Here is a 19,966-nt window from a genome sequence, read left to right as displayed (position 1 = left end):
TACATTTTGAAGCCATCGGTTGATTGTTATGCAAGGCAATCCAGATAAATACAGTATCTAACTCGCTTTATTCATGTTCATGGTGTTCATGTCTCAGTCTTCCTTTTAGCTGTAGTAGAATCCATTCACTTTCTTGTAACTTGATGGAAAATACATGGGTTTCATCTCAATTCTCTTAATTGCAATGTTCCCTTCTCCTCAAAACATTGAAGGTCACTCAGAAGTTGTTCTCATGGCGCTGTATTAAAGAGTGTCTCATCTGTTTTATACACTCATCGAGGAGTGAGGAATAAGTATTAAAGAGGTTTCATGGGCTGTCTTGAATTGAGTCTAATGTATCCTCTATGGAAGAATTATAGCTCTTTGGTAGTAACATCAACCAATCATGATCTTTGAAATTTGTGAAGAGTTGTTAATGTTATTGTTAATTATATTTGATCCCAATTTAATCCCATCAGAAATCTAGAGCATGAAGTGGACATTTGTGTTTGTAGTAATAATTCCGCCACATAGCCAATGATTTGTGACACGCTTCAATGACTCGATGTCATCTGTAGCTGCTGTCTTTTTAAAGATTACATAAACGAGGAAGTATCGTCTCATTTGTACAAACATTGGTCTCATCTCCTGCCTTACTTTTCTGTCCATATCATTGTATCTAGATGGAATTTGTGATGGTAGGGGCTCGCATTTAAACATAAGTGAAAAGGAATACGAAGTTGCAATTAGAGACAGAAGATGAACCCATGGGTGATCCAACAAAAAATGGACACAACCAATTTATCCAGTGAATATATTGTAAACTTCGGGGGTCCGAAGGAGGAAAGGCACGGAAGTTTCAGACATGCTGGGCACACGTGGCCCACAGCAATGGTTATTAAAATGTTAGATTTTTATTTTCAATGGTTACAACTAGGGTCCCGATGGATCCTTGAAAAGTCTAAAAGGCAATGAATTAATTGTTTAAAAAAAGGCCTTAATTGGCATTAAAATATCTTGAATCTAATTTTCAAATGCCTTAGAAATGTGAAAGCAAAAGTACACTTTTATCTGAGTTTGAAATCAAAAAAGAATTTGGGACATTTATCTAAGTTTTAAAAAATAATTTACCGATTTACTGTCGTAGTAATACAGCGATATCCGTGAGCGAACCGAACAAAACTGTGAAGTTAACGAGAGCTGTTGTATATGCACACACCTGTACAAGCACAATGCATGGGTGTATTTTTCAATTGGGAAATATTGTAGGTAACTGCATGTAGTCGCTTTTGGCAACAAAGCGTAACAAACACACACACTTTCCATTGCATAAATGAACACTTACTTAACTAGACGTGTAATACTTACAGTATTATCCCATTATGGTGCCAGCTAGAGTCAAAAACACCGTTTATAATGTTATTTATGCTTACTTTTAAAATACGTCACAGTTTCTTTGCTTTTTCGAGCAATATGTTACCGATCTTCTTGTCACTAAAATATAGCACTGTCAAAACTCTGACATTCAGAAAGATTTTTTTAAGTTTGGTGCTAAGAATAAAACAGATACGATTAAGTGAAGTCACGTCCTGATTGTCTGTATTTTTGACGTGGCTCCACTTTCAGGTATGTCATGCAGTTGGGTGTGACTTATAGCAACGACTCGCTTAAACTAGACGTCCCATGGTGTATTTTTTTTCTCTCCAATTTTCATTTGTTATCAAGCTAATTTCACACATAAGTCGCTCCAGAGTATAAGTCACACTCCCAGTCAAACTATGAAAAAAACTGCAACTTATAGTTCGAAAAATACGGTAATTTAACCCTAGGATAAATGTCACTGTAAATTTGTGGTTGAATTTTGAAAACTCATTTACAATATCTAAGCTTAATTATGTGCTACTGACACAAAGCTGTGTGTCATGATTCCTTCTACTGTTTTTGTTTTAAGGCCAGCTACAATGAATAAATGAAAGCTTGCCTTCGGTGGAGGTTTGATTGGAGTCATGGAGTGAATGTCAAAGCAGCTTGTCTCATTCACCATCTCTAACCTCGTTATAGAGACTTTGATCAATTGCTGTGATTCTGCAGGGATATAGCTAACTACAACCCTTGCTCTAGCGATTTTTTTTTTTGTCCATCTCTATCTGAATTTCATCATATTCCTCGTTCTTTGTCCAGCTATGGAATGAAGTATACAAAAATGATTCGAGGCTGGCGTCTTTGACGTCCACTATTGATCCTTCAGTCTCCAGCCGGCACAGCATGACAGTTAAGAGTTGAATTATATGAAAACTGGGAAATTCCTGTCATCATTAGTATCCTTAAGAGAATGAAAACTGATGTGGAAAATATAGGGGGATCCAAGGGACACAGGAAGGAGAGGAATGTGAGGAGGACAAGTGAAATTTGAAAAGACTGAAATTTAGCCACTACTATATTAGAGTGCATTAAAATTCTACAGATGTGCCATTTTGCTCACATTGGAAATATTTACAATTACACAGCATTATAAAGGCCTCTTAATCACCATTTGCTTGTTCCTCGCAACGTGGGAGGCTGCTCCAATGACACTAATAAAACGTTACATAAAAGTGGAACTTCTCTACCCTTTCACATAATGTGCTGCAGAAAATGACATGACCACAATTGACAGAGCAACACAACACTTGTCTATTTAATCCAAATGTTTGATGAATAACTTAATTTCTGCTCTTCAGAAATACTTGATCTCAACCAAAACTATCATGTTTGCTGCCATTGACGGTGAAAAGCAAATCCATTTTTACTGGAAAGGCCGGCTATGATCATTCCCATTTAAAATAAATCTGACATCATGATAGGCCTGAACGATATTGGAAAGAACTAGCGTTTTGATTTCTGGGGGATTTGCGATCTATTGCGATATTATATTGCAATATTAAAACGAGAAGAATTTTCAAAAGATACTGTAATTTTCGGATTATAAACTGCTACTTTTTCCCTCATTTTGAATGCTGCGGCTAATAGTCCATTTTAAGTTTATTTGTTGATTTTTTGGGTGTTAGGTACTATAACACTTTATTTGACAGCAGCATCATAAGTAAGTGACATAAGACCATCATAAATATTAAAGATACACGATAATATCGGTTACCGATAATTATTGGCCGATAATGACAATTATGACGTCACACAGATAATCAGGATAAAAATTTTCAACCGATAATGCAATTCGATAATTAGATACTTGATTCAGCCTCCAAATGTGTGCAACCGAAGCAGTTTTGTCCACTTCTGCATCGCCACCTCCTCAACCTCTCCTCTGTCTGAAGCCCCTGCGGGAGGAGGGGTTGAGGAGGATGGTGTCATGGAGGAGGCGGCATTACACAACAGGGTTGAGGTAATATTATGGCGGCTCTGTCACACACACAGAAAAATCAACCCACTTGGGTTGATTCTTCCGTGTGTGAAACAAACGATGTTCTCGCCATCTGCAAAACATTCACTGCAGAAGTTCCACGAGGCGGAAAGAAAACGTCCTCATTCAACACCACTAACCCAATCAGCAATCAGCCATTTAAAACTGCATCACAAAAATTTTTGGAACGAATACGAGGCTGCTGCTAGCGCGAATGCTAAAGCTAAACACACATAAACTAAGCTACGCTACGGGGCTTGTGATGATGGAAAGACACTGTGGCCTTCCCGGAGTGGGGTTGTTTGGGAATGCAGCACAAAGCGGGTGGTAAACTCCATCAAAGGCTAAACGCCGGCACAAGACCGATAGTTGACAAGTAGCCGTCTTCCGACGGAGCCCGCCGCTCTGGCCCATCTGGCAGGCCCAGCCTAGGGTAAGGCGGGCAGGCAGGCTGAGCCCGGTTCCCCGGCAGCGGGACTGCCGGCGAACACCCTGGTTTCTTGAGCGTTCCCCCATGGCGTGCGGGACGTGAGGCGTGCGCCTCCGTCCGTAGCAGAGCCAGGCCCGGAATACGCCGGGGCGGGCAGATATCCGGTATGAACGTAGCTGCCGCCGCCACTCATCTCCAGTTCAACTCATCGAGCACCACGGCCAGACAGAGGCCTGGCGCGGGTGCTAATTTGGCGGCCGGACTGACTGAATGGCACAGGCGGGAGGGGATGTCGGACAAGAGACGTTTTTTTTACCGAAGTGACCCGAGAGCCCAAGCCCCGGATAAGAAATAATGCAGTTTATACGACCACCATTCTTCGTGAAATACATGCCGCTCACATCACTTTCACCACGGACATTTGGAAAAGTGATGTCAAGCAAGCATGCTTATCATGACGGCACAGTGGTTAGATGCGCATGTGCACATTGTGATAGCGATGTTCAAACGATATATTGTGCAGGCCGAGCATGTGATGCGATATATTGTGCAGTAGGGGTGTGACAAAATATCGGAATGGTGATATATCGTGATACTTTGTATCCCAAAACGTTATCGATATATGCCTGCCAAGAATCGAGATATCGTTTTAAAAAAGATGTCAATGTAAAAAAATAATAATAATAATAATAAATAAAAAGGAACCAGCAAGTTGCTACCAAAATCTTCCACCATAACAGTGTCTCAGTTGACTCGCAGGCTGCATTGATGGTTCTCGACTCCCAGTGTGGTTATAACAGCGTTAGAATATAACGGCATTACTAACAGCGTTATTTTCTTCAGTAGTAATTAATCTAATTAATTTTCTCATCTTGGCAACGCCGTTACCGTTACTGAGACGGGAAAGGCGTGCGTTACTATGTTGGTTGACTGATGCGAGAAAAGCCTGAAAAAGACTGACTCAGGCAGACCAGGAGTGGAGAGGAGGCAAGGGAGGGTGACACCGTTGCAAACGCGATGCTACTATGCTAGGTGGCTCCAATAATACCTGACTGTAGCCGATAGCCTACAAACTACGCCCACATGATGCCTTGCTAGATATCACATATATACAGAACTAGATGCAAATGACAGACACGGCTACATTAGCAACATGTATAATAAAGAACTAGATGGCTAGGTAGGCTCTGTTGTAGAGAACCTTCCTAGCGAACCTAAGTAGTTTTTTATCTAAAATGCTCCTAAATCGGCAAAATCTTGAATTAAATCTATCTTTAAATGATGAAATAGTTTTAAAACTTACACATGTCAAAAGTAGACAGAAGAGAACTAATACAATAACAGGAGCAATTTTAACAACTTTAACGGTTGATTCACAACATTAAATGACTTCCACACATAGCAAAGGTTACTATCTAGTTATCGCAATATCCGCAATACCCCTGTGTCTAGTTAAGTTTAGGGTAAAGAATTGGGCTAGGGCCAATTGTCCCAAAAAACCCTGCAAACTTCACGTTGAGTGACCTATTTTTTTTTTTGAGGAAAAAAAACAAACATGAAAATTATCACCAGTTACTTTGCTAAGTAACTAATTACTCTTGAAAGGTGGAAAAGCGCTATACAAGTATAACACCATTTACCATTACATTCAGGTAACTGAGTTACTAACGCAATTACTTTTTGGGAGAAGTAATTTGTAACTGTAATTAATTACTTTTTTAAAGTAAGATTAACAACACTGTCGACGCCCAATCCATTTTGACTGGGAACGTTCGTTCATTCGAAAACAAAACATTCAAAGCCATTCTGTTTGATTTTCAGGGCATTTACAGGTCACTTGCTGTTCATTTTTTGGGCATTTACAGGTCATTTCCTATTGAGTTTGAGTCACTGCCTATTTATTTGGGTGATTCCCAGGTCACTTCCTGTTCTGTAACTCAAAATAAACAGGAAGTCACCCATAAAATACCCCCAAATCAACAGGAAGTAACTGAAAATCAACAGATAAATGTCCTTAAATGGCCCAAAATAACCTCTGCCTGGCATTTGCTGCCACTGACGGCCACAGACGTTCAATCTGTTTACAGTTTACGTTCGTCCAATTTACTGCAGAAGCTTGTTTTTCTGTTTATTCGTTGTTTGTAGAATATCCTAGAATGATTTCCTGACCAATGTATCTATTATCGTTGTATCGCCATATCGTCGGATCATCGTTACCGTAAGCTTTGTATCGCAAATCGTATCGTATCGTGAGGTACCAAGAGGTTCCCACTCCTATTGTGCAGGCCTAGCATCTGATGAGTTAAAATAAAAAAATATTGTCATTTCAATAGTCGACACACTATTTTCTCCCATTTTAGCATTTATCTCAAAGCCCAGACACATATTATATATTTTTATATTGAACTTCATACAGTACTTTGATGACTTTTCTTTTCTTACCCCTCACTTGTCTTTTCTCTTTGAAACCTGATAGCGGAGGACACATGTGGTGGAACCCTGAGGGGTTCCAGCGGCGTTATATCCAGCTTTGATTTCCCCAGTGGGGGATCCCCTGGTGCTGGAGGACTAGGCAGTAGTGGAGAGTGTAAATGGACCGTCCTAGCTGACCCGGGAGATACCATCTCATTGGTGTTTACAGAATTCCAAATGGAAGAGAAGTCTGATTATCTTGAAGTAGAAGGATCAGAATCGCCAACAATTTGGTGAGTAGGGTTTGACTTTCATTTCACTCTGGGTGCATCACACATGAAATATGTATTTAACAGTTGGATCACAATGTTTTTTTTCACAATTAATGTGTGTCTCTTGCATGGATTCAATACTACACGAAAACACAAGTTTTCAATGACATTGAACTGAATACAAATTGCAAGGATTGACCAAACAAATACATTTTTGGATTATTTACATTTTAATTTTTTTTGTCCGAAATGTTAAAGGTCCTCTTATGCTTATAACATTGGCACTTATTTTATGGTTTTTGATTAATAATAATAATTTTAAAAATCTACTCTCGGGCGATGACAAAATGTTATCTAATTAATCACATTTTAATCTGAAATTCTCTTAAGGCCCCTAAATGAAGAATTCTAATTCTAGCCATGTTCTGGCCAAGTGTCTAGTCATAATCGCTCACCAACGTTCATTGATCACCGTTAAGGCCATGTGTTAGGCCCCTGCCAACAGTTGTTCTCTCGCACTCTTTTCATACCTGTACAACTGGTGATTTTTTTTCCTTACCTTAGTTCTTGAAGGTAGCTTGAAAGTCACATCCAACGACACAATCTGAAACGCCTCATTTAGCCTCTTGTCTTTCACAATTTAAATTGACCTGCAATCACCAACAACCCACTTTACGATTAAATTTATCCATTTTTCTTTGGTGGATTTGCTCATTCGTTACCCAAGTTCTGTGAGCATGGGTTGGTGAAATAAGCTCAGAGTAGCAATCAATAAAGTGACAGCCTTAAAAAAATGTAAATGCAACATGTGTGCAGAAAAAAAGTGTCACTTCAACAATGTGTGCCTAAGAAAATATGGAGATTTTATTCATTGTGTTTGTTTTATTTATTTATTGTAAGCAATGAAAGAGCCTAACTGTAAAAGCAATATTTATTAATTGAATTTGACCTTTCATGTTTATCAGATTTCCCTACACAGGTACACATGCACAATGTTTACCCAATTCATTTTACTTTTATTATGGAATTTATTGGGCATTGGTGGCCACATTTTCTCCTGAACGCTTTGAAGCTAACATATCGCACGGTGTTAATTGCCTACAATAGCTCATTTTCAGAATACAAATCACTGGAGTGTTAGTGAGATTATCATTAAAATAGGACCAATTTGTAGGAATACGTTCAAATTGGTAGGCACAAAAAAGACAAGCAAGTAATCACAGTGAGCAATTGCCCCCTTGCCCATAAAATTAATTGTCCTTACTCCCACTTTTTATGTCTCTCTGACTGGCCATTGGCCAAATAGACCTTCAGATATCCTACCACACGTACGTGCTGGTAATCAACGGCCTGGAAACGTAAAAGTTGGCCAGCTCACTAAGTAAATTATTAGGAACTTTTCACACGAACAAATATACATTTTAACCAAACTAATTTTAGGACGAACTTTTATAAGGTGATTTATATTCAGGAAAAAAAAGGAAATTGAGTCCTACCATCTCACAACTATTGTCAACTTGGATTGGATTTGAGATAATTAACAAATCATTCAACAACCTGATTTACTGGCACAATAATAATAATAATAATAGCAAGACATCACATCAATTGCCATTTTCTCAAGATTGAGTAGAAACAACTCATATACAGTTACATTTACTGTAGATGATATTCCCAATTCCAAGTGGTTGTGGCAATTGTCTTTGATTCCCTGGGACTCAGTACTGGTCATGGAGAAAGAACATGAGAAATTTAAATAGGATCGGAGAAAAAATAAACAGCCAAAATCCAATGGCACACTACTTTTCAAAGAAAATAGGGCTTCTGTAGCACTGCGATTATAATGTAAACCAAGCATACAAAAACCATTACCGTAATTTACTGTGTATATTACGCATCCTCATAAACCCTTTAAAAGCTTATTTTCTTTTGTTCTCATGAATGTTTTCCAGCTACTAAAAAACCAAAGTATTATCCACATAATAAATTGATAGTTTGGGATTTGCTAAGCTCAGACACATATTTTTTTGTGTGAGTGAAGAAAAGTCTTTTTACCTTAATAATATTCACAATTTAACAACATCTTCCTCCATTCCCTCTTTTGTTCCACAAAGGAACTTCCTTGTGCTCTTTCTTCTTTCACACATTTTTCACACATTTTCTTAGGTTAATGCCAGCAGGTTATGCCCAAATTTGCACATGTACTATTATACTCCAACAATGCTTTGGGTTTCTGAAATCTCAAACACTAGTCATTATGGGAGCATTCAGAAATTCAGTCTTATGCCCCTCCTCAGTTCTCACTGAGCACCTCAGAGTGCATATCCAAATGCACCCTATATATCATACTCAAATGAAAGTATCATATTTTTTGGACTATAAGTCACAGTTTTTTTCATAGTTTGGCATCTTATACCCTGGAGCGACTTATGCGCGAAATTCTTAACACATTATTATATCATTGTAGCTTGTTAGCATGTTCTTAATGCTATAGTTATCTGAATAACTTTTAATAACTATGTTACATTAAAAAAAAGTGCACGTTCTCAGTTCTTTTTTTATGCGTCATGTAATGTTAATATACCGTACACCTATTCAGCCTGTTGTTCTCTATTGTATTTTCATTTTAAATTGCCTTTCAAGATGATATGTCTGATCTTGGTGCTGGATTCTATCGAATAAATTTCTCCCCAAAAATGCGACTTATACTCCGGTGTGACTTATACATGGCGGAAAACACAGACAAGACTGAAAAAGCATTTTAAGCCAAAAGAACTGTTGTGTCTGATAGAACAATATGTCTATATGCTGCCATAGTAGATTCATGGCACATTAAGTCCCTGAACTATTTATAATTTGTCCTTTTTACCCTGAAAACCCCCGTTTACAGACGTCGCGCAACCGCTTTTGTTTCAACCCAGCCATAAAAACAAGGTAAGTAATTATATTTTTTATTCAAAATGGCTGTCATTTTTAGCTTAGAATCACTAATTGATGTCTAATATTTCGTTTAAAAAAAAAAAAAAGTTAAAAAAATTATTTAATCGCATATTTTAAAGTTTAAAACAAATTACGTCACAATGAAAAAATTGGCGTCTGTAAAAAAGTCACGGATATATACCTCAGAACTATCACTTAATTATATTTCGTTTGTTACTGTCGCATTTTCCCCAATATTTTAGATGATAAATAATCGATCCAAAGAAAAAAAAAAAAATGTTTAAAAGGGTAAATATATGAAAATGAAAATCTCGATTACTCCTTGACGTCTGAGATTTCTGCATCGCGACCCTTGTTATATTACTATGTTTCACCCATAAAATCCAGAAAAAATCCAGTTGTGGCCATTCACATCAGTGTCTTGACACTCGATGATACATGCTATATGGAGTTTTTGCATCGAAACAAGGTAAGTACACGATAATATCTCGTTAAAATTATGGCGTCTTTAATTCTGCTCTCGCGTGTTCTCACTTCCAGTTAGGGTTTTGCTGTTTAAAAAATGTTTTTTTATTTCAAAATGCCCTCCTGTTCAAAATGTTTCTTCCCCCAGAAAATTGAGATTTTAAGCTTTCCAATGATGTATCACACGTGAAAATTGGACAATTTTGAAATTTGGCCAAATTGGGGGTCTCAGAGCGGAACTTCAAGTCACCTGTTTTCCGCCATGTTTTTTTCCTTTTCATTGCGCATTTTTTGGCTGGTGCAACTTGTACGCAGATGCGACTTATAGTCTAAAAAAAACAGTACACCTTTTTGCACAACTCGGATGTCATAGTAAAGTCTGAAAGATTTTCTTTATTTACAGTAGCCTACTGTGCATATGTATACACAAGCTCAATCTTTAACAAGTTTTTTTTTTCCACAGAAAAAAATACTGTACATGAGCAACAGTTGTGTACCACGGCTTTTGATAAAAGCTTTTAAAATAGTCCCATAAAGATCCATTTGTGCAGTAAGGATTTTCATCTATTACGGAAAAATGGATGATATCCTTATTGTTTTGTTGCGCATGTACAGTGTCAGATCTTTTTCTATTATCCCTAATCCTTTCTACTTTTTTCACATCGGATTTCCATCAGATTTCTCTAAATGAGTTTATTGATTTTATGGTCTGTACAAGGTTGGCGTGAGGCAGTGTTTCAATCAAGGTGAAAGTAGTCAAAAACATCAGTTTCTCCTGACTCTGAAGTGTGCGTGGGCCAAAGAAGACTTTGTTATTCTTGTGACCTTTAATATGATTGCACAGCCCTGATCACAAAGGGCAAAGAGAACAAGCTGTAGATTACATGTCAGCGATACATTTCATTGATACTCTGATTGCAGACAAAAACCTATGTTTGTAGATAAACAGCTAATTTATTTGTTCCTTTTACACACAACATTTTCTTACGAGTATTATCATATTTTCATTGCCTGTCGCTCCTGACGAAAGTGCTTTGCATTCAAATACCGTATATAATTTTGAGTATAGGATGTTCCTTAAAGATTATCATAAGAGTTTAGTTTGGTACCAAATCAAATTTAATTTCTGTTAGACCATTTCATTCCTTGGCAAAACCTAAATATAACACAAATATAAAAATTAATCCAAATGTTTCTTAAAGTGCATATGACATGACAAAAAAAATCTTAAATAGCATTATCATTGGAATTAAAATCATATTTTGAGACGATTCAACTATATACAACAATTTGGCAAACCACAGATGATGAGAAATGCATCTTTAAATCTGCCGTTTAGCTCCTCCTGTCATTATAGCAGTCTGGCGCCTCCATCTTAGTGATGACGTCAGACAATGACCGATTTCAGCGGATTTAGAATTGAGCCCAGTGGAGGAAGAAGCGTTTTTCAGCGATCCTGGTTCAAGTGTGGATTTTTCGATCCAGAAGAAATATGTGACATACAGCGTTACTAATATATGTTTGAGTCGTATTTGGAGGAGGAGGAGGAAGATTCAGAACAAGAAAAAGGTGACAGAGACAACAAACACGAGGCTGATGACAAGAGCAGACTGCAGTGGCAACACAAAATGTCATCGGTTTTCTCTCAACTCGAATGTTTTTGTAGGATATTCTACGGATCTAAGTATTTTTTTCCCTGATTGCTATATGAATTCTATGGCCATGACAAAAAACTAGGGCTGTCAAACGATTAAAATTTTTAATCGAGTTAATTACAGCTTAAAAATTAATTATTCGTAATTAATCGCAATTAATCGCAATTCAAACCATCTATAAAATATGCCATATTTTTCTGTAAATTATTGTTGGAATGGAAAGCTAAGACAAGATGGATATATACATTCAACATACGGTACATAAGGACTGTATTTGTTTATTATAACAATAAATCAACAAGATGGCATTAACATTATTAACATTCTGTTAAAGTGATCCATGGATAAAATGTTATATTAAAACGCCTCTTAATGTTTTCGTTTGAATAAAATTTGTAAAATTTTCAATCAAAAAATAAACTAGTAGCCCTATTCTGTCCTCAATGTGTGTGAGTACACAAATTGACAGAAATCGAACATAAGTTCCAAAAAGAAATCAGACGGTGTGGCAAAGTTGCATGGGCTTTACTGAAGTCATCTCTTTTTGACAGGAGCACGTTTCTTGTATTTTTGTAAAACTGAAAATAACAAGGCAATGTGTCAATAACTTGCATAAATCACAAAATAACATAAAATGTACACACACGTGTCCATTTGAGCAGTAGCACTAGCCAATTAGCTCACAAGCATCTAACAATGTAACTGCATTTCACCATATATGTGAACCAATTCAAATACACATCATCAATAACTATCTAATGCTCATGAATATAAACAAAGGAGGAATACAACTCACAAGCGATGCATGTATTAGACACAAACAGTGTGATGGGGCTATGAGAACTGCCACTGAATACTGGATGCGGACGTTAGCTGGTCTGAATTGCACTGTCTATTAGTGTGAGTTCACGTCGACATATAATCACGTCAGAAAAGCGCGCCGAAACCAAAATAATCCGCTGCACTGAATCGCCAGCAGAGGGCGACATTACACCACATAACATATGCAAGTCACACCCAAGCGCCAGCAGAGGGCGGAAAAACTCCATAAAACACAATTAACAAGTTGGCCTTTCACTGTACTGACATTTAAATCTGTCTGAGCGGGCATAGTGCGTTAATTGCGTCAAATATTTTAACGGGATTAATTTAAAAAATTAATTAACGCCCGTTAACGCGATAATTTTGACAGCCCTACAAAAAACATTCTTGTACTAAATGGAATATGAAATATTAAAAATGCATTTATTCAGTACGACACGGCTAAATTACGGCATATTGATCAAAGCTCCCGAACGGTATTTTATGCCACCGAAGTTAGTCGGCTCTTGTTATTTTCCAGCGGGGATTCAGAGACGGAGGAAAAAGCAGGAGGTGTGAGAGCTAGGCTACGTGCTAACCTAGATCGAGCGGCTCTTCCAGGTCTCTTTCTTGCCTTTCGAACACGAAAAATCGCACAAAACTACCTTGACTCATGTCACACACGGCAGCGGGAGTGATTGCCTTCACCGATCGGCCAGCCTCTGGTAGCGAGCAACTTTCAGTGGACTGTTACAGCTCGTCATTCCCCTGCTGCAGCCACGGCAAACAGTCCCGCGGGAGTGCTCATCACCGAGGACGCAGCAGGGGAATGACCGCCAAAAATGTCTCATTCTTGACGGACAAACCGGCCGACATTGGGCCACACCACGGTCGCTGGCCAATGAAGGCAAGCACACCCTGCTTCACTGGCTGATGACCGGCGGCTTGTCACACGCAATTATCAGCGGCCGATGAATGCAAGCACGCCCTGCTTCACTGGCCGACGGCAATCATTGTCACCCACAAAATACATGCCACCTACTTATTAACATGTGTGCCATGATTAGTGATGGGAATTGATACAATGTTTACGATTCCGATTCCCTTATCGATATTGCTTAACAATTCGATTCTTTATCGATTCTCTTATTGATTTTAATTTAGGGAAAAAGAAGAACAAACGTTTTGATTGGCATCGAATTTGTTTAATCAGAAGTCTCAACCTTACAAACTCACAACAAGGTCAAAAGAGACCCAAGGTCTCAATGGTAACTGTGGAAATAAGTGGAAAATACACAAGAATGTGTAACATTTTACTGAAACATTTTTCTAATAGAAAAAAAAAAGGTATATAATTGCATATAGGTCGTTGTTTTGCCTTTGACAATAGGTGTTAAAGTGTATTATTTACCATTATATTGAAATGCATGCCTTTTAGATTTTAGTGTGCTTTCACGCTAAAGTGGGGGCGCCCTTGCGCTTCCTCACGCAAAGAAGAACGCGCTCACGTGAAGAAGAGCGCGCTTACACGCGAAGTGCAGCTACAAAGCATCTAAGCGAGTGAGCGAGTTAGTGAGAGAGGGAAACTGCTACGAGCCCACGTTCTTTGTTCATGTTTGTAGAATATCTACAGAGGCAACGCCTGTATGTATTATCTTTTGTGTTGTTGTTGTGTGTTTCCACTCGCGATTGGACACTTAAATCCAGTTGTGTAGTGGTTTGAACGATGTGCTAATGCTAGCAAACGCTTGTTTCATTTCTATTTTTAGTTTCACTCTTCAAGTGATGGTTGAATAAAGTCAGCAAATTATACCAACGTCTTCTGCATTGTCATTTGGGAGTTTAGCTAGCTGTATAGCCAGGACTGAGTGTTAGCGTCTCGGTGAGGACAATACAGTCGTATTCCCTCCCGATGCAGTTATCGCCACCTTGCAATGACTGCAAGTTGCTTTGTTGTAATTTTTCCTCGTGAAGTGAAGACACACTTTCGAGCGTTTGAACCTATGTGCTGTCATTGTTATGTTTACGGCTGCAATGCTCGTGCTAAACCATCGTAACCTTTAATTTTCACCCTCTTACCTGAAGTGTAGCCAAACTTTGGAGCGAGTGGTTCTTGGCGCTATGCTAGTTTGATGCGTCTGGACAACAAGACACGTCATGTGATGACGCAATACGCGTCTTTAGGAATCGTTAAAGGGATCGTTAAGGCTTTTTCATAGTGATGTCGAGGCCTCGATACACTAGGAACCGGTTCGGAATTCCCATCCCTAGCCATGATCCCAGTAGTTGACTACTCACTTCCTTGTCCATCCAATGGTCCCTCGATTGTCAGACTTGTTTTGCCCATTCTTCGCGGAGAACAGGATCTTTTGGTAACCCAAAAAGGTTCACACCACTTTCCCTGATGTACCAACAAAATCCTGCAGCACATTGGGCTGGCGTGACACGAAAAATAAAGAAATTAATCCGCAAAATCAGCTGAATCCACAGCCTTCTGCATGCAATAGTATGTATGTGTAGTGAAGATGATCACATTCTCTGACCTGATATCCGCCTTCTTCCTCAACCTTAGACTGTGGCCGGAATTTTATCATGCCGCGGGATTCAAAAAGTTGAATAAATATATCGATCGCTTTCACAGACATTCAAGGGGTCTATTTCATTCAGGAGCCTAAAATACCGTAATAAGAAACAAACATGCTTTCTAGTGTCACATGCCACTTTAAAGCGGAAATATAACTTTTGTCTTATTACTTGTCTTTAGAAAAGTCATTCACCTAATTTGTATCAATTAGTAAAAAATGACAGTTCATGTTCTAGGTGGCAATCCAAATTTTGACACCATCTTTTTACCAATTACCACTCTGGCCTCAAGGCCATATGTGGCCACTGGGGCTCAGTACATTTGTAATTTAATGAGCTCACTATGCTCTCGTCCAGCCATTGTTTGATGAAATCGTTTTTTCACACAGATCATCTTTAATATAAGCCCTACGTTGTCATGTAGTCGAATAATTGTTAATGTGAGATGTCAAATAAATGTTGTGAAACGTAACCTTTGACGTAAACAATCACAAAAAGCACAACACATTTATGCATAGAACTTATCACTACAAAGCTGCATATTTTATGTTTGTAAAGGAACACACTCAACAGCCAGACTTCAATGTCACTGATGGAATGTCAGAAAAGAACCTTTTCTTTTTCCGAAATGAACTTTTCATCTTGAGTCACTCAATATGCACTGAAGGAAATACACTCTCTTATTCTTATCTTTTTCAGGAAACTGGGCCCACTATTTCTCAAGTAATATATTTCTTTTCATGACAGCCACACTGACAAGTGGCACAAATTAATGTTTGGTGATGGAGCCTCTTTTTTTTAGTATCATAAGCTTCTGCTTAAAGTTTTGAGCAATGTACACTAACACATTATTTTATGAAGCTGACCATGCAATGTATCCAACTCACTGATTCTTTCTCTACAGAAGAAATGATACGAGTGCATTCCTCAGGTCACGGTAAATGCTAAATTTGCCTGCTTTTCACATCGCTTGATTTGATTTGTAGTTTGTATTTTCTTTACTGGGATTGAAGCAGCTATGACTCAACCAATCATAGTGTAGCAAATGAATGTTTCATGTTTGCTAACCAGATATCCCACAGCTGCAAAAGTACAACAAATAAAAAAAAAAATCACCTTCCGTATTGCTTAGAGGGTTTTACACATTTTTGAATAATTTTGAAAATCTTGGAATCCAACCTTCATATTTATATAATTCTTTTTCTGAGAATGAGAAAGTCTTGAACTTGTTTGGACCTTTTCTCTCTTTTTTAATGAAGGTAATTACAGTGAAATCACAAAACTTTTGTTTTTGCTATCCCTCTAATTCAGTACGGCTTAAATAGTGGGGCGATGCCGGGGGTGGTGCATGTGACCTCGGGAAACATACTTTTTATGCTGTACTAGAATAAAGTGTACTTGCACATCCACTCAGTGGGTGGCAGTGGCGCTATCATTTTCAAAGTGTGCGCAGTATTTTTGAACCAATCAAGAGCAAAGATCTATGAAGAGCTGTGCACCGTTTTCCTGCCGGGCTCATGCGTCGACCAACTGTCTTCTCCGGTTCTCACGCATCCGCCCGAGAAGTGCCATTTTCGGCTTGGGATCCTCACGACGACCGCCCTCACCTCCAGTTCTCCCCTGGCCGCTGAGAATATGCTGTTTTCGGGCTGTTTGGCTTTGACTTTTAATACAGTGGGAGACGAGGAAAGAGCACTCTGTTTACTGTGTCTAAAAATGTTTGTAGCAGACAGCGGGAAACCAAATCAATTCAGACGTCACTTAAAAGATATTAGACCCCAATCTCGTTGATAAGCCACTTGATTGTTTTTCAGCGAAAACGTACCGAATATTGCCAACAATCGTCCCGCTTTGTCAGCGTTACATCAGTAAACCGGTGAGCACTGTTAGCATGCTTGGTGCAAAAAAAAAAAACCCACACCATTGCAAACATTGCAAAGGAGCTGATACTGCGAGCAGCAAAAATTAAAACTGTCCCTCTGTCCAATGACACTGTCGTTTTTCTTCTATTCAGTTTTGTTTTTTCAGTCAATTTTTTTGGCATGCTGTCCTCATGAGTTCATGTTGCTAATTAATTTGAATTTATTATTATTTATTGACTTCTTTTCATTTTATTTTCCTGTACCAAATGGTCAAAAATGTACAAAAATGTATGTGAGTGTTTTAACCGTTGGATGTGACATTTTTTCTTTCTTTGTTTTTTTTTAATCCAGGCAAATTGATGAGTCTTTTCTGTTACAAACCAAATAATTTTAATAAAGGCACACTTTATTGTAAGTTGATCTATGTTACTTTTTTTCTTTAATAGAAAAAAGGACACAATGTTTGGCAGAGGTACTTATAATAGTAATTTTATAGACAAAACGCGAAAACGTTTACGTCTTCCTGGGGGGGGGGTTTAACAGAAAATAATTGAGAAGCACTGCTCTAATTTTAAACAACCAATACATTTACCAAATGTTAAAATCACTTGACAAACGTCACACAGGAAGGCCCGAGACTGCGCTTGACCCCTTGATCTCAGAACTGTGAGGCGGACTGTCTAACCATGCCACCAAATAAAACATGTATTTAATAATACAGGTAGTCCCGGATTACGAACGAGTTCTGTTCCTATGCCGGCGATGTCACCTGAATGTCTGCGTAAATCGGAATTTACCCTTTGAGTACCCCTAATTACCCCCTAAATCTCAAAATAACCATCCAAAAATATGTATTATACGTCATTGTACTGTCCTAGCCAAAACGTTGGCGCTAAGTCCTAGCTCGACAACGAGCTATACTGTAATAGTTCCCCTCTCTCACTCGGCTACGTGACTTCTTCGTTGGAGCAAATACGTTCTTCTTCGTGTGTACATGCGCTCTTACTGGCTTGCGGAAGTACTACCTGCTTTACGCTTCCTGTGCCAAAATAAAAGCATGCTTCACAAAACAAAAGTCAACATTACAACTGTGAGGTACAATAAGGTACCATTTACTCGATAAAAAAAAAATGACTGGAGACAAAATGGCAGACGAGACGGCGCTGTAAAGTCGAAATCACGTAAGCCGGCTACGTAGTACACCGGGGACTACATGTAATCATTTTTTCTTTTGAATGCTGATATTTTCTATTCTATCCATTTAGTATGGTAATTGTAATTATATTTTGTTTATAATGAGATAAGGTCTATAAAGTTGAACAGAGTCTATTTCAGCTGAAAATAAGGTTAGAACCAAAGTATAGCCTGCACTGATCGGCTGTCAATTACTAGGGGAAGAGAGCCATTTAAAGTCACAACCACACCTTAGGGCAATTTAGAGGTTTCAGGGAACCGGAATATGCAGATACAGTCGAGCACTGGACATTTTGAACTATAAAGTCAATTTGAGCAAAATCACACATTTTAAAAACGGTTATTTCAAACATGGCCCTTCTAGGGTTCATAAAGTATTAAAGAGGTGTGTCTGCTGTGAAAAGCATACAAGGTTGCTAATACAGGAATTCATTAATCTGACTTGTATACTGAGCAATCATCAGTTTCGTGCCACTAGAAATATAGGAAATATGTAGGTGTATCCTGCGAATTTCATAGTGAGTTATGTAGAGTACAAACAATGGCTTTCCATATAAATTTTGATACACAACCTTAGTTTATCTCAGCATATTTAATATCATCAATAAAACACAGAAACAGATGGACATCTTATTCATTAGAATGTTCACATTGTTAATGTACTTGGGAAACCATGTTTATTAGTGCTAAAGTATAGTTAAATGAAGTGGCCAGGTGAATGATTAGTCTGCCATTTGGCCACAGACCCATAATCAGAGAGCTCAGTTTCTCTCCATCTTCTTCGCTACTACTTGCTTTTCTTTTGAATGTGTAGTCCAGAGGTCATTCAGCAGTAAATGCCAAATAAATTATAGGCTATGGATAAACAAACATCTAACTTGCACACACCATGACAGTGACATTACCGTGTGTGTGCATACACATTAGATGAAACAAGAAGTTATCACGTTGTTTTTAGAATCCTGCACCATGCTCCAACAGTCCCAAGCCCCTATTAAACAACCAGAATTTGTGTTTGTGAATGTGTATTTGTTGGTGCGCATGTGTGTTTGTTGACAGACAGTGCAGGGATGGCGAGACAGAACAAATTCAGAGCTGGTTAGCCAGAAAAATGAAAAGGCCCCTGGCAGTTTTAAATCTCTACTAGAACATTCCTGATGCTGCTGCCTGCACGCTAAATAAAATGATTTATCTGTAACACAGTCAGAACCAGGAGAATAGAGCACAGAGGCATACACTGACAAAGATTTCCAGTTTCTAGCATCCGCATCTGATACGCAACTTAGATAACAATATTTGTTCCAAAATATCACTTTTTAGCTGAACAGAATTATTGGAACAAATATGCTTTAAGAAATGATCATCAGCAAGCTGGCATGGATGTTTGTGATGCTTTTCTAGGCATTCAAAAAAGCCTGTTGTTCTGTCTACTCTCTGCCTTCTCTTCTTTAGCATTAAAATATATGCTTAATAGGTTTTTGCTTGACTTTGCCAAATCAAGAACTTTTACTCCACCCCCCCAGAACTCATTTGCACGTATTTCTGATTGGAGGTTTTTGGTTCTTATCTTAGTAAATGATAAATTATCTCTAAATTAAAATGAATTACAATTTTGGTCTCAATCATGGGTCTATCAACAGAGCAATGGCCCATGACACAACTAAAACACCCAAGAATAGCTAACAAGAAAACAGTGCACTACTCTGAAGTGGGTGCCTATGAGTCTCAATCTAAACCTTATTGGAAATCTGTGGACAAAGATGAAACATGCTGACGGGAGCAAGCACCCTTTTAAACTAGAGACAACTGGAGCAGTTTGGTCATGAAGAGTCAGCCAAATTAACTGCTGAGAGGGAGTTTAGCTTCATTAAAAATATTAGAAAATGTTTAATTTTAGTGATCGCACCAAATGGCTGTGCAACTAAATATTAATTCAAGGGTAGCATCATTTTGTCGAGGTTTGTTCAATGATT

At 38.3% G+C, this 19,966-nt stretch overlaps 1 protein-coding gene across 4 annotated transcripts in view; it reads left to right on the top strand.

Moving 5' to 3' along the window:
- The window catches only part of LOC130915132 (CUB and sushi domain-containing protein 3-like), a 386,272-nt gene that overhangs the window by 97,719 nt on the left and 268,587 nt on the right, over positions 1–19,966 (top strand). For all 4 annotated transcript variants that reach the window (XM_057834920.1, XM_057834921.1, XM_057834919.1 and 1 more), the window contains exon 5: positions 6,286–6,514. In XM_057834920.1, the coding sequence (XP_057690903.1) occupies positions 6,286–6,514 (229 nt within the window). The remainder of the gene's footprint in view (positions 1–6,285; positions 6,515–19,966) is intronic.

This window comes from Corythoichthys intestinalis, chromosome 4 (assembly GCF_030265065.1).
Source record: "Corythoichthys intestinalis isolate RoL2023-P3 chromosome 4, ASM3026506v1, whole genome shotgun sequence".
Taxonomy (NCBI): domain Eukaryota; kingdom Metazoa; phylum Chordata; class Actinopteri; order Syngnathiformes; family Syngnathidae; genus Corythoichthys; species Corythoichthys intestinalis.
This window is presented reverse-complemented; position numbering and strand designations above follow the sequence as displayed.